General features: G+C 37.6%; 2 protein-coding genes across 3 annotated transcripts in view; both read right to left on the bottom strand.

The window, feature by feature from the left end:
- Window positions 1-4578, bottom strand: part of LOC123518049 (condensin-2 complex subunit D3-like) — a 135697-nt gene extending 131119 nt beyond the window's left edge. For both annotated transcript variants that reach the window (XM_045278595.1, XM_045278596.1), the window contains exon 1: window positions 4433-4578. In XM_045278595.1, coding sequence (XP_045134530.1) covers window positions 4433-4446 — 14 coding nt within the window. In that variant the 5' untranslated portion in view covers window positions 4447-4578. The remainder of the gene's footprint in view (window positions 1-4432) is intronic.
- A 1042-nt stretch (window positions 4579-5620) lies between these two features.
- On the bottom strand, window positions 5621-24602 carry LOC123518048 (condensin-2 complex subunit D3-like). The gene is made up of 3 exons (XM_045278594.1): window positions 23308-24602; window positions 11062-11661; window positions 5621-5824 (listed from the first exon to the last, which is right to left on the bottom strand). The coding sequence occupies exons 1-3, from the start codon at window positions 24577-24579 to the stop codon at window positions 5636-5638; spliced, it is 2061 nt and encodes a 686-aa protein (XP_045134529.1). The 5' UTR covers window positions 24580-24602; the 3' UTR covers window positions 5621-5635.
- Window positions 24603-24719: the final 117 nt, after the last annotated feature.

Genomic DNA, 24719 nt, shown 5'->3' with positions numbered 1-24719 from the left:
ATCAATATGGCTTACCGGTTGATTGTTTTCTTCCATCGTCACTCCTAAGTCTTTTTCCTTTTTTTACTTTCTCCAGTTCTACTCCATCTCCCATCTTATAGATTCCCATGGGTTGTCTTTCACTCTTTCCCATTTCCATGACATGGCTTTTGTTCACATTGAATTCCATTTCCCACTTTTTACTCCATTCTCAGATCTTATTTAGGTCTTCTTGCAGTATTTCACAATCCTCTTTTTGGTTTATAACTCTGCACAGTTTCGTATCATCTGCAAACAGATTTATGTAGTTGTGTGTGTGTGTGTGTGTGTATTTACCTAGTTGTAGTTTTACAGGGCCTGGGCTTTATGCTCGTGTGGTCCCGTCTCCATATCTACACTTATCCAATTTTTCTTTAAAACTATGTACACTCTTTGCTGATACCACTTCCTCACTCAAACTGTTCCAAGTCTCAACACATCTTTGCGGGAAACTAAATTTTTTAACATCTCTCAGACATCGTCCCTTCCTTAGTTTCTTACTATGCGATCTTGTGCTTCTAAAGTCATATTCTTCTCTCAGGATCAGTTTCTCATTATCCACTTCATCCATTCCGTTAATCAATTTATAAACTTGTATCAGATCCCTCTCTCTTCTCTGCTCCAAGGTTGGTAGATCCATTGCCTTTAGTCTCTCCTCATATGCCATCCCTTTAAATTCTGGAACCATTCTTGTAGCCATTTTTGTAGTCTCTCTAATTTTCTTATGTGTTTCTTTTATGGGGAGTCCACACAACTCCTGCATATTCCAATCTAGGTCTTATTTTAGTACTTATCAATTTCTTCATCATTTCCTTGTCCATATAGTGAAATGCTACTCCAATATTCCTTAGCAAATTATACGTCTCTCTGAAAATTCTATCAATATGGCTAACCGGTTGATTATTTTCTTCCATTGTCACTCCCAAGTCCTTTTCCTTTTTTACTTTTTCTAGTTCTACTCCATCTCCCATCTTATAGATTCCCACTGGTCATCTTTCACTTTTTCCCATTTCCATGACATGGCTTTTGTCCACATTGAATTCCATCTCCCATTTTTGCTCCATTTCCAGATCTTGTTTAAGTCTTCCTGTAGTATTTCACAATCCTCTTTTGTTTAATGACTCTGCACAGTTTCGCATCATCCGCAAACAGATTTATGTAGCTGTTCACTCCTCTGGCATGTCATTTATATATACGAGAAAAGTATTGGTGCCAATACTGACCCTGTGGCACTCCGCTGTCTACTGTTCTCCACTTGGACTTCATATCTTTAACTATCGTCCTTATTTCTCTCCCCTTAAGTAATTCTTCATCCATCTCAATGTGCTTCCTTTTAAGCCACCCTTCTCCTCTAACTTCCATAGTAATCTTTCATGTGGCACTTTATCAAAAGCCTTTTTAGATCTAAATAAATACAGTCAACCCATCCTCTCTCTCTTGTACTTTATCAACTATTCTAGAGTAGAAACTCAATAAATTTGTCACACATGACCGACCTTTTCTAAAACCAAATTGGCTATTTGATAATATTTTGTTGTCTTCAAGAAACTCGATCCATTGCTTCTTTATTACTTTTTCACACATCTTGCATATTACACTAGTTAGTGATACCGGCCTGTAATTTAAAGGTTCTTCCTTCCTTCCGCTCTTATATATGGGAACCACCTCAGCTCTTTTCCACTCCACTGGCACTGTTCCATTTTCTATTGAGCATTTTATGATGTTGTATATTGGACTTGCTAGTTCTTCCCTACATTCTTTCAGTATTCTGCCTGAGACTTCATCCGGTCCCATTGCCTTTTCCTCATCCAATTCCGTCATCAACTTTTTATTTCAAGCTTGGTTACTTTAATCTCTTTCATATAGACAGTCTCTATTACCCTGTGGTCTTTCAAATTTGGATTCCTTAGTAAAGACCTCATGAAATTTACTATTTAACAGTTCTGCCATACTTTTGGGTCTTCCACCATTCCGTTTTCTCCTTTTAACCTTTCTATTGTTTCTTTTTGTCTTATTTTTCCATTTATGAATCTGTAGAACAATTTTGGTTGTTCCTTACATTTTTCGACAATGTCCTTTTCATAGTTCTTTTCTTCTTCCTTTCTCACCTTAGCATATTCATTTCTTGCTGTTTTGAAGTTTTCCTTATTTTCTGGATTTCTGTTTCTTCTCCACCTTTTCCATGCTCCATCTCGTTTCTCCTTTGCCCTAGCACATCTTGCATTAAACCAATCTTTCTTTCCTTCTTCTTTAGGTCTATATTTCGAACATATTCCTGACCCCAGTTTTGTATATTTCCAAAAATAAGTTATATTTCTCTTGAACCGTTAATGAGTTTTCCATCTCCTCCCAGTTTACGTTTTAAAATAGTTCTTGAGATTCTCAATATCAGCCTTTCTGTAATTTAATCGGTCTCCTTTGTATGATTCATCTCTATCTTCCTTTCCTTCTTCTATATCCATCTCTAATATTACATGGTCACTCTTTCCCAATGGGCACTTGTATCTTATATCATCGTTAATTGGTATATCCCTTGTAAAACTAGGTCTAATCTTGCCGGCTCATCGTTTCCTCTGAATCTTGTGTTTTCCTTTACTCTTTGGACCATCAAATTATCTATCATTAGGTTCAGGAATCTATCTCCCAGGCATCTTCCCCATACCACTTTCATAATTTTCCCAGTCTACCTCCTTACAGTTGAAATCTCCTATCAATATCACTTTTCTCCTTTCCTTAATGATTCTTGTCATCTATCATGTCTCTATATTCTTGGTTAGTCCATGAGTTTGTTTTGGTGGCACATATGTTCCAATGATTGTTAACTCCTTTTGTTAATATGCATCTTAACATACAGTATTTCTGATTTTCCTTCCCAAACTCCACTTGATTTACCACTATCTCCTTCCTTAACATCATCATGACTCCTCCTCCTCCTTTACCCACTCTCTCTCTCCTCCATATATTATACCTTTTATCTATGTCTATTTTTATTGCCTCATTTAACTTTGTTTCCACCAGGCATACAATATCTGGTTCTTCTTTCTTTATGTAATCTCTTAATTCTAATTTACTAGATAAAATCCCATCTATGTTTGTATACATCATTTTAATCTCTTGTTCTTATCATTTTTAGTTAAACTTGCTCCATTCTTTTCTCTTCTTTCTCTTTTATATACCATTTCCTTATCCTGTCTCCTATAATTCTCCAAAAATGCCTTCTTCTCCTCCTCTGACCTTTCATTATTTTTTCTCTTGCTTCTGCCACCAGTTCATTGTGTCTCTTCCTTTCCTCCTCGTTTCTATTTTTCTTTATATATATATCTTTGCAACCTTCTGTTTCTCTGAGTTTCGTTTTTCTATATAGTACTTCTTCTGCTGCTGCTTGTGATTTTAGTAATATCTTAATTGGTCTCACTGTTCCTTCTTGATATGGTCCCATTCTATGGATTTCTTCTACTTCCTCTTCTAAGTTCTGTCTATCCTCGTCATTCAGATGTTTTAGTAGGTCTTTACTGATTTCATTTCGTCTTTTTCCCTTCTTGGTCTATATTTAACATTTTTTTTTTTCAGTCCAAAAATAATTACACTCTTCTTTTTTCCGCAATTTCTCTTACTAAATTTTCTTTTTCTTGAGGACTCCTATCATTTTGCTTGTCATATTTTCATCTCTTTCTTTTAACTGTTCTTGAAATACTTCTTGAAATGATTCCTTGTCTTTCTTATCTTGGATTCTCCATGCTTGTACTTCTTTTTTAATCATGTCTTGTACTCTTTCTTCTTCTTTGTTAACTAGATCTTTTAGCTTTTCTTTTTCTTTCTCGGCTTTACCGAGTCCTTCTTCCATCAATTTCTTGTAGTTCGCTATTTGGACTTTTAATTCTTCATTTTCGGTTCTTAGCCTAGTTTCGTTTTCTTCCACTCTTTTATCCTTTCTTTCAATTTCTGGAGCTCTTTATCCTGTTCTTCATTCTCTTTCATTCCCATACTCTCCTTTATCAATTTATCTAATTTACGTTCGATAGTTAAGACTCTATCAAATAGTGAAGTTTGCGCCGTATCAAAGCCTTCAAATTCTCCTCCTCCCTCACCAACATTGTCATCATCAGCTTTCATTCTTTCCTTGTCACATACCTGCATTTAGATGGAATATCTTTCTCACTCATTATTATTTAACACTGTATTCATGAAAGGAAAATGAGTCCACACTTATCGCCCAGGCCACTGTAAACCCAAACAAAGGTAGTGAAGATCAGCTGATTCTCGGAGCGACGGTATCGCATCCTTCCTCTGCTGCGTCTCGTGTGTGTGTGTGTGTGTGTGTGTGTGTGTGTGTGTGTGTGTGTGTGTGTGTGTGTGTGTGTGTGTGTGTGTGTGTGTATAGACATCAACTTTCATTCCTGTAAAATAGTCTTACCTGCTAGTATCCATCTTTGACCAGTGAAGAAGAACATTATTAAAGAACTTGTGATAACTACACTTGGTAAGAGTAGTGAGGATATTCCATGGCAACAGATTTCCTGGAGTGTGTTCCTGAGCATGCCCAGCTGGAAGCAAGCGCTGTACAAGAAAAATAACCTGTCCTTGATACTATAGAGGAAGATATGTCATCTTTTAATGGTTCTGGCATTGCATGAGACCAGCACACAAGTGATTGGCTTCACATGAATATTTGTCAACTCATCCTTCCTTTTTTCAATATTCACTGTCTTCATCATTTATTATTTCCTTAATATTTCACTTTATAATGCTTTCAACAATGTTAATTACCAGGAACAATAATTCTTTAATGCTGAAAAATTAATGTGACTGAGTATTGTGCACATTACAGATAGGTTTCAAACAAATTCTATTTTCCAATATTGTTAGTGGGAAAAAAATTCATATGGATTGTCTGCTTGAATTAATTAAATTGGTGTTTAAAGATTCTACTGTATCTGTTTATCATGTACTACATGAGGTAACCAAAGAGCAATTGTAAATTAATTTAATATGCACAGGAATTTAAAGGTTTCACTGTAAATTCTCCTAGATTTGGTCCATTTAGCTAATTGAGTTTGATGTGAAGAAAGAAAAGTTTATTATGATGCAATAAAGATAATCTAGTTTTGCTGTCAAGTTCTGATACAGAGGTTACAGTGTATCCTGCATAACTGATCTCAACTAGTGTGACTTATATATACTTGTCCTGTTCCAAATTAGCCAACAGGCTATTTCATGTTGATAACTTAACATATGGAAGTCAAGGTAATTACGAGCACCTTCAGAAATTTTGCACAATACCATGTACAAGAGAATTTAGATTTTCTTATCGTTATATTTTTACATTATCAACTGATACAGCATGATACAGCATGCTGGCACATATTTTTATTTTCTATGTTTTTTACCAATTAGCTTAGAATAAAAAATAGAGCATGCAAAATGTAATGAATAACTATTACAAAAGAGAAAACACCAGAAAGATGGGAAGATAGGGAATAAGAAAATACAAAATGTAAGGATCAAATAGGGTTTAAAAATGAAAAAATTTAAGAATTAAATAGGGTTATGAAAAGATAACAGGAATCAATTCAGCACAGTAAAGCTACACAGCTAAGGAGCACATACTTAGAACAAATTAATATCTGACCTCTATGACTCGCTCTTGAACTTTGACTTCTGGATCAAGGATGAGGGGCAGCACAGCTTTAATCCATGTGGTGGTTATGCCATCATGCTCTGGATAATGTTCCAACAATGAAGTGAGGGACACCACCATCTGCTTCCTTATCAGTAGTGCAGGATCTCGACAATGCTCTGCCAACACCTGTTACAAATCAAGTATAAAATTTTTCAGCATTAAAACCACCACATCTCACTAATCATTTTTAACTGACTAAAATGTGAAATCATATTCTGGCACATATATGAAATGTGAAAATACTGAAGTGTTTATAGACATACGAAAATACAATCAAAATATAAAGCAGGTTTGAAACTTGAAAGAAAACAGACAAGGGCATGACCTAGAGCAAACATTGCTCAGTTCTGGAAAAATGAAATAAAAATTAAATTAAATATTTTGTCAATACAGTGTCCGTAAGTTAAGGTACATACTTTGGCATTTGATAAATCAAGTCCTGTATTTGACAGCATATAGGATGTACACATAGGCATATAACGCACCCCCATTTCAGCAGATAAAATTCAGAAAAAAAAAGGTTTTAGTGTATTTAAGCATATACTGTTGACAGCAGTCTAGCAACACATTATACAAGCAGAAAGCGGGGTCAATTCGGTTTCACTCTACCATGGAATCTGCTATGTAGCTTAAGTTTTTCTGGTGAGAAATGTAGTAAAATGATTAATGGTATATATCACTTCCATCACAGATGAATATTTCTCAAGTTATGGTTGTATGGTAGGAGATGCTAGTGAAAATAGGTTTATGGAAAGTTTTCAGGATAACTATTTAGTGCAGATGGTAGATAAACCTACAAGGGGGAGGAAGGTTTTAGACATAGTACTAACAAATATTGAGCATTGTTTAAAGGAAGTTGAGGTAGGAGAGACTTTAGCAAACAATGACCATCATATAATTAGATTTATCATTAATTCCAGTAGGGATAATATAGTGAATAAGACTAGTCCCAAACTATCAGAAAGGCAATTATGGTAGGTTACGTCAGTTATTAGGAGAGGTAAACTGGGAAGATAGTTTTGGAAATAAAACTGCACAGGAGATGTGGGATATTTTTAAGGTTGTAGTAAAGGGTATAGTGATGCAGTGTATCCCTTACAAAGATATAAGGCAGAGAAACAGGAAGCCATTATGGTGGACTCATGAGATAGGTAGCCAGATCAGAGAGAAGAGGGCATATAGAGAGTTGCAGAAAAGTGGGAAGATGTAGATTTGATTAGGTACAGACAGGTCAGAGATGATTTGAGTAAGGTTATAAAAAAGTAAAAGGCAGGCAGAGATAAAACTAGCTAGAGCTGGGAGTAAAGATCCCAAAAATTATATAGTTATTACAAGGTCAGTGATAAAAGAAATAAGGATAGGATTGGACCACTCAGAAAAGATGGTGTAGTAGTGGATCAAAATGAAGACATAGTAGAATTATTGAATGAACAATTTTCTTCAGTATTTACTAGGAAAGAATAGGAAATCCTGTTACAAACAGTGCGACGAGTAGTTTAAGAGCTTTAGAAAATATTGATATAAAACCGGGAATTATTAGGAAATTTATTCTTGAACTAGACGATAGGAAAGCTAGTGGTCCTGATGAGCTACATGCCAGAGTACTTAGGGAGGGTGTAGACAGTATTTCTGAAGCACTTAAGTTAATCTTTGAAAGATCACTTAGGTTTGCTGAGATACCTCAGGACTGGAAGTTAGCTAATGTTACTCCAATATTTAAAAAAGGTAGGAAGGATGATGCAAATAATTATAGACCGATCAGTTTAACTAGTATAGTATGTAAGATACTAGAGAAAATCATTAAGGGTAGTATTTGGGAGCATTTAAATGAGAATAGATTAATTAGAGATACCCAACATGGCTTTAGATCAGGGAGGTCCTGTCTTACAAATTTGCTCGATATCTTAGAATATATTACCAAGGAGTTAGATGATGGAAATAGCATAGATGTTATATATCTAGATTTTAGCAAGGCGTTTGATAAGGTACCGCATAGGAGGCTAGTGTACAAATTGAGACTACATGGGATAGGGGGTAGGTTAGTTGATTGGATTAGTGAATGGCTTTCTGATAGGAAACAGAGAGTAGTATTAAATGGGGCAATGTCTGAGTGGAAGGAAGTGGTTAGTGGGTACCCCAAGGATCAGTGCTAGGACCTCTTCTTTTCTTGGTGTACATTAACGATTTAGATATAGGAATTAGTAGCAAAGTATCAAAGTTTGCAGATGATACTAAGATAGCATGTGCAGTACAGGGTGAAAAGGACAATTACAGAATACAACGAGACCTGGACAGGCTGATAGCATGGGCAGACAGGTGGCAGATGGAGTTTAATTCTAAAAGTGTCAGGTTATGCATTTAGGTAAAGACAACACAAACTTTAGCTATGAGATGGAGGGATGTTGGCTAGAGGCAGTAGAGGAAGGAAAGGATTTAGGAGTAGTGATAGACAGGACTATGAAATTTTCAAAGCAATGTTTAGAAGCAAGAAATAGGGCAAATAGGATCCTGGGTTTTATAAATAGAAATGTTAGTTATAAAAGTAAGGAAGTGGTGCGTAGCTTATATAATTCCTATGTTAGGCCCCATTTAGAGTATTGCATACAGGCCTGGTCACCCCACTATAGGCAGGATATCAACATGTTAGAAGCAGTTCAGAGAAGAGCAACTAGGATGATACCAGCATTAAAGCGCCTGGAGTATAGAGAGAGATTAAAGGAATTAAACATGTTTTCATTTGAGAGGAGATGTATAAGAGGGGATATGATAGAGTTATTTAAAATGTTCTCAGATACAAACTACATAGATGTGAGATCTTTCTTTACCTTAGAGGAGGGAAGTAGGACTAGAAATCATGGCAGGAAGATTAGAAAGCAAGGCTGCAGGTTAGATATAAGAAAATATTTCTTTAGTCATAGGGTGGTAGACTTCTGGAATGCATTGCCAGAGAGGGTTGTAAATAGCACTAGTTTGACAATGTTTAAAAACAGATTAGATAAGCACTTAAATTTATTAGATTTATAATTATGTATAGCACTGCATGATAGTTTTTATAAGAAATTTACTATAGTTAAACAAGACATGATCCCCATGTATGGGCACCACAAATTGTAGAGGATTTCACTGCAGGACTTAGCCCTGTTAATGAGCCAAATATTTAGAATTAGTATATAATGTATTGTGTACTTGTAAGTGTATCTTTAAGTACTGATGACGAGGTCGCTGTGCAACTGATACAGGATAACCTAGATGGGCCCTGGTGGCCCTTTGTTATCCTATTATTTGTTATGTTATGTTATGTTATTTTTAACTTCAACTTATGCCTACCTCTCATTCTTAACAATCCATTCTTAATTCCATCATACTGTGCTATAGTAAAAACAATGTTTGGGTTGAAGCTGAAAAGGAAGTAAAGACAATTCCTCTCTCTGATAATACTATTAGTAGGCAAATCAAGGAGATATCATCTGATATTGAAAAAAAAAGTGTCTATGAACTTCTGAAAGAAAAAGGAATGTATGCCTTACAAGTAGATGAATCAATTAACAGAGGAAAAGCACAGTTACTAGTGTTCATGTGGTACATTATTGGCAATAAAATAACAGAACAATCTTTATGTTACAAAGAACTCGTGCAAACCACAGGACAAGATATATTTTCTATAGTGAGTGACTACTGCAGGCTGTTGATTTGACGTGGAAATCATATGTAGGGATTTGGACGGATGGTGCTCCTTTAATGGTAGAATCAGTGAAAGCTTTTAAATCATTAATGAAAAAAGAAAATCCAGAATTTATTTCAACGTTTTTTGCACTGTGAAGATAGCCTAGTTACTAAAATACTGGGATGCAAATTCAAATTTGTTCTTGTTGAGATTGTAAAAATTGTAAAATTTATCAAGAGTAGGCCAGTTAAGTCATGCTTGTTTTCCCTGCTTTGTGAAGAAATGGAGGCTCCTCATGTAGCCCTTATCTTGCACACAGAAGTTAGATTTAAGGCAAGTTAAAACCAGACTAAAATTATGTTTGGTTAAGTTAGGCTATAGGACAAGTGACGTAAAGTAAGCTTTGTTTGGATAAGGTAATGACTCTTTGCAAACACTCCGACTTGTAACCTCCATTATTAGCATTATTTACCTAGCGGACGCAATTATAATTTTCTAGTGATTTCACAATTCAAATGATAATTCAACGACTTTACACCCTCAGAGAGAAACCACGCCCATGAAAAACCAGTGTATACTTTCTGTGGCCATACATAGTTTTAGACTTATCAGTTCCTTGTGAAATACATTAAATTCTTTATTGATAATGCACACTTACCCTATTAGCGAGATGCATAAGCTTGATTGGATTTGCATATCTGAGGTATGTTAGGAGGAACACTACACAGGCACGCCCTCATTTCTATTTCAACACTTAGAAGTCTTGACCTTTTCTTACTTTTTATGTTAGTGAAGGTTGAGAACTCTAGTTCATACAAATACAAGGTTGAAAACTGAAGAATATTTTGAGCATTTTTCGCTAAGTGTGTAAATTCTTTCTCAATATCAATCCAGAAAGTTTCAAGTAGCACTTCCTTGTGCTTAAGTTTGAGTGTGGTCATTACAGATATCTGTTAGCTCCTTTTCCTCAACAGTACTTTCAACCAACCCTTACTGTCTCACAGCTCTACTGCCCATAACAAACAGGGCCCGTGCAGGAAGCATTCCTGTACCTATTCCTTACTGAGTGAGCAAGCATATCCCCCCTCTCTGCCCCTACTGACCCCCTACCAAACATTTTTTCCCTTAGCCGCCATCATCGATATAAAAAACTACTACTACTACTGCTAATGCACATGGTTTTGGCCACCAGAATGATTTTCCTTAAATCAATGGAAATTTTGAAACTTCATTGGGAGGCAGGAGGGATGGGAGGAGGGAGTTAATAAGTCCTAGTTTGAGAATTCTTGGCTTAGACACTTAATAATGTTTTACCCACATCACTTACTTTGATAACATCTACATTTTTAAATATAGTACTAATGGTCAACTTGTGGTTGGCCAACCACAACAGAGATGTGCAACCAATGCTTCTCGACCTTGGTTGACTAGCATCGGCCAGTCAAGATCCGATTTTTGGTCAATCTCCAGTGATATTATTTACTGAAATATTTGGTCAGAGTCCAAACTGTACAAGGCCCAAGGAGTTCAAGGTCTGGGGGGGGTTTACTACTGACTCATATTCTCATAACTTTAGCCTAGATCAAACTTTTCTATAAACAAAAAAGACATTTAGATAACTAAAACAATAGCTTCTTAACATTACCTTTGTATCAGAGTAACATGGCAACCATTACCTTTATCTTACATGGAAACTCACCGCAAAATTTTGATGGGTGAGCATATCATTGTGGAGTTTCATGAGATTTTCAAGTACTTGAAGTGCTGACTTGCGCACAGTCACTTTGTCATCAAGAGCACGACGATGCAGCATTGACACCACCAATGATGCATTTGGAAATTCCAGTTCCTCCTCCTCAACTTCCTCGTTCTCTTGAACTGGTGACTCACAGTTAATGTTATTACTAGAAATGTGAGGTGTGGTGAACATACGTGGTTTATTGTTGACAAATATTTGCTGCATGGCCAGCATAATAGTGCGATTGGTGGACAGAGTGCACTCAGCAAGAAGTGTAAGTGCCTTGGAGCGCACAGAGGCAGCACTATCACGGCAACGTGAAAATATTATACTCAACAAGAATTTGTGAGACAGCAGTTTGCGGTCATGAGGTATCTCCACAGGGTGGTCAACAGCAACGGCACAGAAACTATTTTCCCCTTCCACTTGTTCGTCATCTGAGTTCTCATTTTCCTGATATTCTGTGTTAGATGAGGGCCTTCTAGGTCGCACAACTTCCTCTGGCTTCTCTTGGGATCCTTCTGCACTTCGTTCCACCTCACCAAGCATTTTGGATATGACCTGTAAAATATAATATGAAATAATGACATGAAAATGCATCACTATGAAAATTCTACATAACACACTTCACGAAAAGCGAGAAGAGACTTGTTTCTCCCATTCTTACATAGCTATCCAGGCATTATTATTATCATTATCATTATTATTATTATTATTATTATTATTATTACGATTATTTGGTCTATGTGTACAGTATAATTACCATATATGTTTGAACTAATACAACATTCCTACCATCCCAGCACTGAATTTTTTAACTTTGCATGTTACTAAAGTTGTATGTCTTGTAATTCATGTTGCAAAGCTGAGCACTTTTTTTTTAGGCTGGCATTCTCTCTTGACTATTTTGATCAATCACACTCTTGTTCTGGACTAGTGACTACAGTAATACTCCGCTTAACGAACATTCATCTAACGAATTTCGGGTTTAACGTACTATGTAAAGTTAGACCAAAAAGTCAGCATAACGCACAACCACATCTGTTTTAGCAAATTTTCTGGGTTTTAATTTGCCAGGTGAAGGACCGAATGCGGCAGATTCGCTGTGATTGTCTGGCTCCCTGCCTGTCTCTAGCGCTCCTGGAGCTGGATCCAAGATTCTTTAACAACCTCAGAGCAACCTCCTGCCGCGAAATGGCTTCCATGAACGCTTGGAGGGACGGTGACGAGGTTGCTCTGAGGTTGCTGGGAACACCACCTCTGGAGGTGGTGTTACTGTCTTATACAGTACAGGCAACCCCCGTTTAACGAAGGTTCACACAACGAAATTTCGCTACAACGAAGGTTTTGTTTTACTATCACCTGCTCGTTTAACGAACACCAAACTCGCTTTCACGAAGTTTTATCCAGGTAATTTTTTTCAAATTTGGAAGCCCCACCGTATCATGCAAGCTGACAGGCTTTTGAATACACCAGGAGCTGCTGGTACTAAGGCCTGCCTCAGGAGAAATCCTGAGACACCTGTAGAATAAAGATCAAGATCTACCCTCTCGTGGACAACACAGGCGCTGCTGATACAAAGGCCTGACTCAGAAGAAATTCTGCATCACCTGTAGCATCAAGATCAAGATCAAGATCATGCGCACCACTCACTCCCCAGTCAAAACATAACAGTGTCACCAGCAGCTCATCTTCCCTAGTTCAACTTACCACCAAAATGCCCTGCAATGTGGCCTAACATTCCTAAGAAGACCAGGAATTGTCTTACTCTCAAAGTGAAGCTGGGTATTATTCACAGACAAGAGAGAGGCCAGAAAACTAATAACATTGCTTGCCACCATCTTGACTCCATCTATTGTCTCTACTATTTTCAAGTCAACAGACTCTATTGAGAAGGCTGGTGAGACCACATCTTCCTTGAAAGCTAAAAGAACCACCTGAACTCATGACTCTACAATGGATGAAATGGAAAGCCTTGTGGAAATGTGGTACATAAGTTTTGTATGTGGTACAATGATGCGCACTTTGTTTACAATCTACAGGTTGCCGGTTAGTGTATTTCCATTTCACTCTCTCTCCCTTCATAAAGTTAAGATCATCAACATTATAAAGTTACGTACATACATACATTAGTGTACATTATAATGACTTAAATTAAACTACCTAAATGTTTAACTTCATAATTTTTACTTTCATTAAACCTTTTACTGTACTATGATGCACTCTCGCTTTGCTTAATCTCAATGGAAGTTCAAATAAGGAGTTAAACTTGTTATAATCAGTTCGCTTAACGAAGTTTCACTTAACGAAGTGTTTTTTAGGAACGTAACCCCTTCGTTAAGTGGGGGTTGCCTGTATATGCATCTATGTTCACAAAACAACATTTCTATTAGCTTTTTACAAATCTTGCCCCCAAGAAAGGATTGTTTTGTAATGCATAAAGGGAAATCTTACATGGATTACCAAAAAATAAAGCAGAGATGATGAGATCTGCCACAGACGGCGGAGACTCCAGCGACTTGGCCGCTTCTTCTTCTTCTTGTGACCTTTTTAGCTTGGCGTGTTGTCTTTCACCACGATATCAAATTTGTTTCCACTTCTCTATTGCAAGAGAGAAGAAAATAAATCGGTATATGAGGTGGAGGAAGAGGATGAGAAGGAAGATTGATTGATTGATTGATAAATTTATTGTAGCAGGAGGATCGGCGAACTTGCTGGAAAATATATAAAGAAAAGGAGAAGGCAATAGAGGAGTGGAAACAAATTTAATATCGTGGCAAAAGACAACACGCCAAGCTAAAAAGGTCACAAGAAGAAGAAGAAGCGGCCAAGTCGCCGGAGTCTCTGCCGTCTGTGGTCGATCTCATCATCTCTGCTTTATTTTTTGGTATTCCATGTAAGATTTCACTTTATGCATTACAAAACAATCCCTTCTTGGGGGCAAGGTTTATAAAAAGCTAATAGAAATATATATATATATATATATATATATATATATATATATATATATATATATATATATATATATATATATATACATATACAGTAAGGTCTCGATTTACGTCAGTTATGTTCCTGAAACATGATGTAAATCGATTTTGTACGTAACTCGAGTTTCCGTACATTTCATAGCATATTATCGAGTTTTCAACCAATCATTGTTTATGGTCATTCAGGTAAGTTAAAGGTTATATTGTTATATTATTTACAACTACGTAGGAATATGGAACACAAGTTTGTTTTTGTTGTTGATTAGGGCCACGAACGCGAAGGACTGCAGGTTGCCGAGAGGGGTGGACGCCTGAGGCCGCCAGGAGGGTGGGCAGGTCGAATGTTGTGACGCCCAGGGGGGACAGCTGGGAGCGTAGTGCAGTGCAGTGGGAGTAGAAGCATGGGCAGCGGGGCAGGAAATGCAATAGGAAAGGGCAATAGGGATAAGCAGACAGACGCAGACGGTGCAAGTCAGCTGTCAGTGTCGTGTGGCCCAGGCGAAGGCTCCGGAGTTGTTATTGTTGTGATGGGTGTGCGAGCCCTCAAGGTTGTCAACCTCCCCGTTGTCATGGTAACGGGCTTCCCATTTTCTTCCTTCCCTCACACACAGCTGTTGCCTCCCTTCTCATGTCTTTTAATTATGTCCTCTTTTTCTTGTAGCATAATGGTTTTCCTTTTCTTAGCATCACTGCTGTCACTAAGAAGTTTTCTCTTTGGTGCCATTGAGCAAGATACTAAGAACTTGAGTCAGTAAACGCAGAAGTAGGATAATACTCTTGCCAGGGGCGATGGTGTGGTGGAACTGAGGCAGGGTGTTATTGTATTCAAGCGTGAGGCAGGCAGTGTGTCGGGCAACCACCAACAATAACAATAAATCCCGCACTTTACGATTTATAAATTTGCTATTTTTTTTAATCTTAAATTGCCTTATAGTGGACTGACGTAACTACTAGTTTGACGTAACTCGAGACCGACGTAACCCGGGACTTTACTGTTTATATATACAAGCAACCCCGTTTAACGAAGGGGTTACGTACCTAAAAAACACTTCATTAAGCGAAACTTTGTTAAGCGAACCGATTATAACAAATTTAACCCCTGATTTGAACTTCCATTGGGAGTAAGCAAAGCGAGAGTGCATCATAGTACAGTAAAAGGTTTAATTATGAAGTTAAACATTTAGGTAGTTTAATTTAAGTCATTATAATGTATACTAATGTATGTATGTACGTAACTTTATAATGTTGATGATCTTAACTTTATGAAGGGAGGGAGAGTGAAACGGGAAATACACTAACCGGTAACCTGTGGAATGTAAACAAAGTGCGCATCATGGTACCGCATACAAAACTTATGTACCACATTTCCACAAGGCTTTCCATTTTATCCATTGTAGAGTCACAAGTTCAGGTGGTTCTTTTAGCTTTCAAGGAAGATGCGGTCTCACCAGCCTTCTTAACCCTTTCCTTCCGGCGCTTAAACTATTTTCCCGTTTGCTATGACGGCTAAAAATGGTAAACCTAGAAATTGTCAGAAAACTGTTTGAATACTAATAATTATTTTCTCTTTGTTATTCTGAATACAATGATGTACAGGCAACCCCCGTTTAACGAAGGTTCACACAACGAAATTTCGCTACAACGAAGGTTTCAATTTACTACCATCTGCTCGTTTAACGAACACTAAACTCGCTTTAACAAAGTTTTATCCAGGTAATTTTTTTCCAAATTTGAAAGCCCCACCATATCACGCAAGCTAACAGGCTTTTGAATACACCAAGAGCTGCTAGTACTAAGGCCTGCCTCAGGAAAAATCCTGGGACACCTATAGAATAAAGATCAAGATCAAGATCAAGCCTCTCGTGGACAACATGCGCAACACTCACTCCCCAGTCAAAACATAACAGCCTCAGCAGCAGCTTGTCTTCCCTAGCTCAACTTACCACCAAAATGCCCTGCAATTGGCCTAGTGTTTGTAAGAAGACCAGGAAGTCTCTTACTCTCCAAATGAAGCTAGATATTATTCACAGACACAGAGAGCCCAGAAAACTATAGCAGTGCTGGCCACCATCTTGACTCCATATTATACTGTCTCTATTTTCAAGTCAGCAGACTCTATTAAGAAGGTTGGTGAGACCGTATCTTTCTTGCAAGCTCAAAGAACCACCTGAACTCGTGACTCTACAATGGATAAAATGGAAAGCCTTGTGGAAATGTGGTACATAAGTTTTGTATGCAGTACAATGATGTGCACTTTGTTTACATTCCACAGGTTGCCGGTTAGTGTTTTTCCCGTTTCATTCTTCCTCCCTTCATAAAGTTAAGATCATCAACATTATAAAGTTACATATATACATAAATTAGTGTACATTATAATGACTTAAATTAAACTACCTAAATGTTTAACTTCATAATTCTTACTTTCATTAAATCTTTTACTGTACTATGATGCACTCTCGCTTTGCTTACTCTCAATGGAAGTTGAAATCAGGGGTTAAACTTGTTATAATCGGTTCGCTTAACAAAGTTTCGCTTAACGAAGTGTTTTTTAGGAACGTAACCCTTTCGTTAAACGGGGGTTGCCTGTACTTTGTAGCTGGATGTGACCTCTGAAAGTTCAGTTTATGCCTTATCAAGGATTCCTCCTCCTCCCGCTGTGTGATCCGTCTTCCAGAAACAGCCCGGAGAGCGATGACACCACGCGTACACACACACACTCTCTCTCTCTCTCTCTCTCTCTCTCTCTCTCTCTCTCATCATCTTGGATGGGAAATTGTACACTTCAATGAGAGAGAGAGAGAGAGAGAGAGAGAGAGAGAGAGAGAGAGAGAGAGAGAGAGAGAGAGATTTCATCCCTTTTCATATCAAGTTTCAGGCAAATAATATTATCTCTCTCTCTCTCTCTCTCTCTCTCACACACACACACACACGCACACACACACGTAATGGGAAGACTGGCTGGGTGACCAGCAGGCGATCAAGCAAATAACATTCTCTCTCTCTCTCTCTCTCTCTCTCTCTCTCTCTCTCTCTCTCTCTCACACACAAACACACATGCACACGCACACGTAATGGGGAAGACTGGCTGGGTGACCAGCAGGAGACCGAGGTGAATTACACACACTTTCATACTCCAACCTATTAGTTGATCTCTCTCTCTCTCTCTCTCTCTCTCTCTCTCTCTCTCTCTCTCTCTGACAAGTTACCTTCTACCATTTTATTATGAAATCGAAGATAATGAAAAAATTAACATGAAAGAATGATAGGTAATATTTTTTTTCACTTTCCAAGTCCTCACTAATGTCTTCGCTTTCTTCAGTTTCTTCTTCTAAATATTCACTGTCACTGTCTTCAAACTCAGAAGCACTGCTAAATACATATGTTCTGTCCTGCTCCATGTTATGATCTGAGATCCTTCGCTCTTATCAGGATGTCTCTTCGCACTTATCATGGTGCTTTCCACCCGGCGGGTTGCTGGGGTTGCCAAGTGTCGCCCGTAGAAAGGGAAAATAGCTTAGTTACCGCTAAATATCCAGAGCTATAGTGACAACACTACATGTGGAAACATGCCAGACACTTCCACTCACCATCTGACTCAAGAAACCGCGCTTGGAGCTCAAAATTGAGGCGAAAAAATTCTTGATTACGGGTATGATCGCCGTCGCTACGGACGCATTGATGCAATCGTATATATACGATTGCCGGAAGGAAAGGGTTAATAGAATCTGCTGACTTGAAAATAGTAGACAGTAGATGGAGTCAAGATGGTGCAAGCAATGTTATTAGTTTTCTGGCCTCTCTCTTGTCTCTCTCTTCACTTGAAGAGTAAGGCGCTTCCTGGTCTTCTTAGGAACGTTAGGCCACATTGCAGGGCGTTTTGGTGGTAAGTTGAACTAGGGAAGATGAGCTGCTGGTGACGCTGTTATGTTTTGACTGGGGAGTGTGGGGTGCACGTGATCTTGATCTTGATCTTGATGCTACAGGTGACGCAGTATTTCTTCTGAGTCAGGCCTTTGTATCGGCAGCGCCTGTGTTGTCCACGAGGCTTGATCTTGATCTTTATTCTACAGGTGTCTCAGGATTTCTCCTGAGGCAGGCCTTAGTACCAGCAGCTCCTGGTGTATTCAAAAGCCTGTCAGCTTGCATGATACGGTGGGGCTTTCAAATTTGGAAAAAATTACCTGGATAAAACTTCGTTAAAGCGAGTTTGGTGTTCGTTAAACGAGCAGATGGTAGTAAAACGAAACCTTCGTTGTAGCGAAATTTCATTGTGTGAACCTTCGTTAAACGGGGGTTGCCTGTATGTTGTTTGACACCTGAAAAGTGATGTTGGACTGTATTTCCAGATTGCACAAATTCTAGACATTGTTTTCTGTAAGTTGCATGTGCATTTTTAAGACGAACCCCATACAAAGTAGGGTTCATAAAACCTGCTATAACTCCTGCTCTATTTACCCAATTTTGGCAATTGATCTATAGATGGATTGCTCATATATGTATATGATTTATATTTATTAGTTGAGTTGAGAGTTAACAGAGGTTAAAATAAAAGGTCACCAAACACAAATCTATTAATATTTGCCTAAAATTCAGACAATTTGAGTTTATCTCTAATCTATCAGTAGATATTAATATTCCTATCTTAACTGACTCTTAACAATATATCGCAGCTCCCAAAACAAACAGGCGTATCTCAGTTTCTGGCAAAATTGAGATATTACCATCATCAGAACTGTCAAAGTGGTGCATGTCAAAGTGCATTAGTTTGGGAGATAAATTATAAGGTTTTCACCACAAATGTATCTCAATTTAAGACGAACATTTCCATGACAAAGAGGCATATGTTTAGATATGCCCATTTGTTATGGTACAAAAAATAGCCTGTCATCATGTCCAATGGGCGTATGCCGAGATACACCTGTTTGTGTTAACTTGAGTAGTATATATGTTGCAACAATTTTAATTTTGATACCCATACATTCCCTGGTAATTGCATTTTCTTTTTCATAATAATACACAAAAAAAGATTCTCTAAAACCTAGATGCAATGGTGTTGGATGTACCAGATTCAGAAACAAATAGGGAGGCTATAATTCAAGCTTTCTAAGGGACTGGAAGTCTTCAACTGCAGAGAGTGTACAATATCCATTTTTTGCAACAAGCAGATGTAAAACAGAGAACTGTGAAAAATCATGTATTAGGGAGATCCATTTCTTTTCATTACCACATGCTAAAGGATAGTCAGTCTATTCCAGTGTGCAAAAAGATGTTTCTGAATAAACTCATTATTACAGAAAAAAAACAATACGGACAGCAATGAGAAAATGACAGCCAACAGGTACAGCTGAGAAAGACAAAAGAAGGAAGCAAGAAATAATGCTACAGGTTGATAAAAAAAAAAAATAATAATAATAATAATTCTGCAACACATCAATAGATTCCCAATAATGGAGTCCCACTACACTTCCCAAGATTCCAAGCATGACTACCTGCACCCTAATCTCAATAACCAGAAAATGTATGAAATGTTCAAGGAAAATTATGCATCAAAAGGGTTTGTAGCATCTTACTCTACTTACTGTAACATCCTTAAACCACAAAATATTTCATTTCACGATCCCAGGAAAGACGTGCAAAGTATGTGAAAATTACTGAAAAGGTAACACAGAGAAAAGGCAAGAACTTGAGGAACTATTTTTATAGCACACAAAGGAGAAAGAAGCTGTGCACAAAAAAGAAACACACAAAAAAAAATTATGACAATGTAGCAGCAGCAAGATCTGATCTCAAGCAGGTTATTTACCTACCACAAACTACTGACAATCAAGTTTACTATGAAAGGAGGTTAGCAAACTATAATCTGACTGTGTATGAACAGAAAACTAGAGAGTGCCATTGCTTTATCTGGCACTAAGGATTGGGTAGAAGAGGTCCTTCAGAAATTGGAACATGCCTAATGATGTACTTGGACCTTATGGACACTGCTGGGAAAAGAGAAATGACATTGTTTGCAGATGGATGTCCTGGACAGAATAAAAACTCCATTATTGCAACATTGCTACTGCATTATATCAGCAGATTGGAAGTCTCTATCGAACAGATCTTGTTTCTGTATTTTGAAGCTTATCATGGCAAAAATGAGGGAGATTTGACACACAGCACAATTGAAATTGCATCAGACAATGCTATGGATTTGCATGTACCCTCACAACTTGTTCCAGTTTTTAGGAGAAAGCAACCTTACAGCATACAAACACCACAGACAACAGACTTCCTTGACTTCAAATCTCTCTCAATAGACCTTCAAATTCTTCTGTTAGATCTGATGATCAAGGTGGGAAAGTAGACTGGAAGAACATGTCAGAGATAATGGTGAAGAAAACTGACACCCATAAAATCTTTTTCAAAACCAGTCATATGTAAGAATTCAATTCACTAACAACGAAAGTGACTTCCACAAACTGCAAAAGAGGAACCTCCAAAATTGTATTCTCAACCTCCTACAATTGCAAAAGACAAGTACAATGACTTAAATGTCACCGTGTACAGGTGCCTTTCCAGGAGTTAGGATGTCTGAACATGTGAGATTTTAAAAATGTTTGCCATACAGACTGATGGAAGTGGTGCATTCAATGGGTGACATATTCTTTCAGCATTGTTTGCTCCAAAGAGAACTTTCAATAAGTCATGTGATTAAGTGAATATCTTAAAATGGAAAGTGTGAAAACACACTGTGAATGTATTATTTCTACGGTCTTTTTCCTGATCCCTAAATATTGTAACATAAGATTATGATTACTTATTGTTCCTTTGCAAAGGTGATTTTTTGTTCTAAGGGAGGTAATTTGAGGAGTATTCTTCATCATTGTTTACTCCAAAAGATAACTTTGGATGTCTTTTGTAAATCAGGTGATTATATTACTTTGATCTTAAAATGTTTAGTATGAAAATATCAACAAATTGTCTATTTACTAAGTTTTGTGTTCTTTATGAAATACTGTAAAGGACTAGAGAAAAGTGGAATCAAGATCTTTTAAGGGAACAGCAAGTATGAATGTTCTTTCATAAATATCCTAGCAACATTTTTATTGAATTTTCTTAAGTACAAGTATTACTCATTTCATTTTCCTTATGAAAATACCCAAATATTCAAATAGTTGCTTTTCGTTTTGGATGCATCCATGCACTGAACTTCCAGATTAGAACCTTTAGGGATGTTAATTTCCACACAAAGATTAATAGAGGTCTACTTTGTTTTAATTAAAAGTATTAAGTTCATTACACACTCATGTTGTTGATTACTACGTCTTAAGCATTTTTCAGCTCCTTTAGGCTAATTCATCTCATGTCATATCATCTTAACATGCAGTGTGGTACAACATGCTCACTGAGCTAAGTATTCAAAGTTATATAAGACCTATAAATTACATTACTTTTTGGCACAACTCAATGATAATCTGAAGAAAGGTCACAATTCACCATGTCAGAGAGACATTTGATTAAAAAGACAAAAAGGCATATCTGTGGCATAACTAAACATTCCACTTAAAAAAAACTTTAGGTCACAGATAAACAGGCACATCATCTTCTGCGCCTTAAAAATACCTAAAAACCTCATTCAGCAACTCTGGGTGTATGGCTTAAAAAAGTTCAAAGTTATGGCTATATATGTAGGTTTACTCCACCTAAATACCTTTAAAACTATTCCAGTAGTAAATAAAAGCATATGGTGGAAAACTTTAGATCGCTCTCCTGAAAAACAGCAAAAACAGAGATACGTCACTTTGTTTTGGGAGCTGCGATATAGACAATTTTGGGAAGAGATTTTCTTTAGATTGAACCAGTACTTTTGTTCAGGGTACATAGGAAAATGAAGTAATTTTCAAGAGTTTTTAATTTTCAAGATTTCACAAAAAAATTATTTTCATATTACTTTCCCACAAATTTTCACAATTTTCTTACACTTCATGTTATAGTTATCCATTCTCTAATCAACATTTCTAATATAATAATGAACATTTTACATACATGTTCTATAAACATAGTTATGTAAGGCAAAAATATACAAAACTATTTTGCTAGATACATGTACACACATAATGTTTTAATCATACATATATCTTCTCTGTTTAGTCATTAGTCATCATCAGTATCTGTATTATCTTGTCTTATTCTGATCATCTGTAGCATGGTTACTACATCCAAAATGGGATAATAGGGGAAGTCTGTTCACTTATTTTGATAAAGTTCACTGCTGTGGTTGGAGCATCCGATGAGGAATTGAGTTTACCTCGCTGACATTCAGGAGAGCATCAAATGTGATGGCTAACAGAACTAAAACCAACAAACTTGAATTCCAACAAGTTCTCTTCTCACGAGTTATAATCACCCACGCCAATACATCCTACCATTCACAATAAACAACAATGCTATTCCTCACACTCACGCACCATAAGTCCTCGTGTAACATACAATACTTCCATGTCATTCAAACAACACATTTATTTAGTGATATTCATTATTGTACTTGGTAAGGTAAGAAAGTGTCGGCAGCAGCGTCTACTTCCACCCCTTGCCACTGGGGTGCATCTGGCGCCTATTTAGAATTTGTGCAGTGACCTAAATTTAGCCATAAATTTTCTATTTAACCCATTTTTAAAAATTGTGGCTATTGGGAAATTTGAATTGTTGGTGTTTAGATTAACAGATTTTTACTGTAGAATCCTTTTCAATTTTTGGGGGGAAGTCATATGTTTTTGTCAGCACTTTTAGAAACTACATTGGTCAAACTCACCTACAAATCCTTCCAGTAAATAATGTAATATTGTATTTATCTAATGTTATAGAGCGAAAAGTAAAAGCAGTAAAAGTGATTTTGTTAGTGATTTCTGGTAAGTTTCATGTTAGAAATAATTTAGCTACATATAAACATTTCAAACATGGAGACAACTACATATACATCCAAGCAGTGTTGTAGGAAACTATAAATATACCCAATGTGGATTGTCTAAATTCAACCAATATGACAACCTGTCAATTCGCCAAACTGGAGATGAAAATTATACAATACTAATTGTTGTATTAATAAAAATTCATATAAAGCCCATTCAAGAAAGCTCTTCAAATCACACATAACAGAATTAAACAGTGAATGCATTAAAGGATCTTCTAAACTTTACAACTCAGTCTAACTAACAATGGGAAAGCTACACATTACCTCAAGCATGAAGAGCCGGTGTCCTGCCTTCTCATTGTGGGAAAACTTGAAGAACCACTTGATGAGGCGCACATATAGATGGGTTGGTAGGAAACGCAAAATCTCCACCACTGACTGGGCTGCCTTCTGCCGGAATTCAGCCTTGTCGGGCACCTGGAGGCATAGGTGCTGGATGAGGATGTAGACCCCATCATAGGCTTCCTCCTTAACCTGCATCAGAATATACTTAACAAAGATCTGCGAGTGTTCTCGAATGACATTAAGGGAGCGCCCAGAGAGATCCGAGAGGCCACGAGGAACCATGAGGATGTTATGAAGGATGTGCTTCATGATAAGCATAACTATCTTCTTTCTCTGGCCATGTATATTGCAACAAAGCGATTGCAGAGAACAATATGAATTGTAAGCAAGGGCCGTGGTAGTAGCAGGACCATGACGCTCTACAAATATCCCAGAGGCATTGTTGGTCTCAGAACAGGAGACCTCCATCAGAATACTGATGGTCTCATCAAGAGAGTCTGGAGAATGTTTTAGAGAGAACCTCAATGTCAGTCGCAGGAAATCATGAAGGAGGATGTTGAGGGAGCGTACAAGTTTGGTTGCTTCACTTGGGGTTAGCATTGTTAGCTCACTCTCCTCCTCCTCCTCTGCCTCTGTGTTCATCTGGTCTTCCTGGTGTCTGCGCTGACTGGCCCGGACTGCAGTGCTGTGACGGCCTTTCTTTGGGTTAGCAGCACCAACCTGCAATTTGGTGGCAAGACGCATCGTTTCCATACACTTTCGATACATGACAGGATGGAAGACCCTGAAGGCATTGCTGCCGGGAACACACAGCACCAGGAAATAAAGGCTGGCAGCCTGAATTCCAAACTCCCGCTCTGCCTCCCTGGCGTCGTATCTTTGTCCTCTGTAGCAATAGTAAAACAGTAACGTCATCAATTTCTTCAAGTCATCAGACAACTCTGTCCAAAACCTAGTGTGTAAACTGTCGTCATCATCCTCAGCTGCCAAAGTGGAGGTTGACATCTTGTGATTATCGTCCGTCAAATTAGGCAGTAGGTCAACCCAATGACGAAAAGAATTGTTCACTGCACTAAATAACCCACTCAAGTTTGTACTGAAATGGTGGTCCTCAAAGTTTGATGGTAGATCCCCCACCTCTGTGAAGTCCGCATCAATTACACTCTTTGTCCAATCACTGTCCAAGGAATTAAGTGAGAATTTCGATAATAATTCCAAAACTTGTTGCATTCTTCCCGCCGCGTCCGCCATTTTTGTTGTTATTAACGTTTGAAATTCGGTTCGGATGTAAAGTCAGGAGATTACCTTTGCAACGGCCCCCAAGATGGTGTTTATTCACTTTCGTTATTGCTGGTTATCTATTTTCTCCTTTTTTTCACAATTCATTTTTA

This window comes from Portunus trituberculatus, chromosome 43, assembly GCF_017591435.1.
Source record: "Portunus trituberculatus isolate SZX2019 chromosome 43, ASM1759143v1, whole genome shotgun sequence".
NCBI lineage: Eukaryota > Metazoa > Arthropoda > Malacostraca > Decapoda > Portunidae > Portunus > Portunus trituberculatus.
The sequence above is the reverse complement of the archived record's forward strand: the minus strand, read 5'-3'. Positions and strand labels throughout refer to the sequence as shown.

What these genes read in the sequence shown, in the direction of transcription:
- LOC123518048 (XM_045278594.1), bottom strand. Translation starts at nt 24,579, where the DNA reads ATGGCGGACGCGGCGGGAAGAATGCAACAAGTTTTGGAATTATTATCG. An exon ending in ACCGGCTCTTCATGCTTGAG is followed by an intron (nt 11,662 to 23,307) that starts GTAATGTGTAGC and finishes TATATTTTACAG; the next exon opens with GTCATATCCAAAATGCTTGG. An exon ending in TCACCCATCAAAATTTTGCG is followed by an intron (nt 5,825 to 11,061) that starts GTGAGTTTCCAT and finishes GATTTGTAACAG; the next exon opens with GTGTTGGCAGAGCATTGTCG.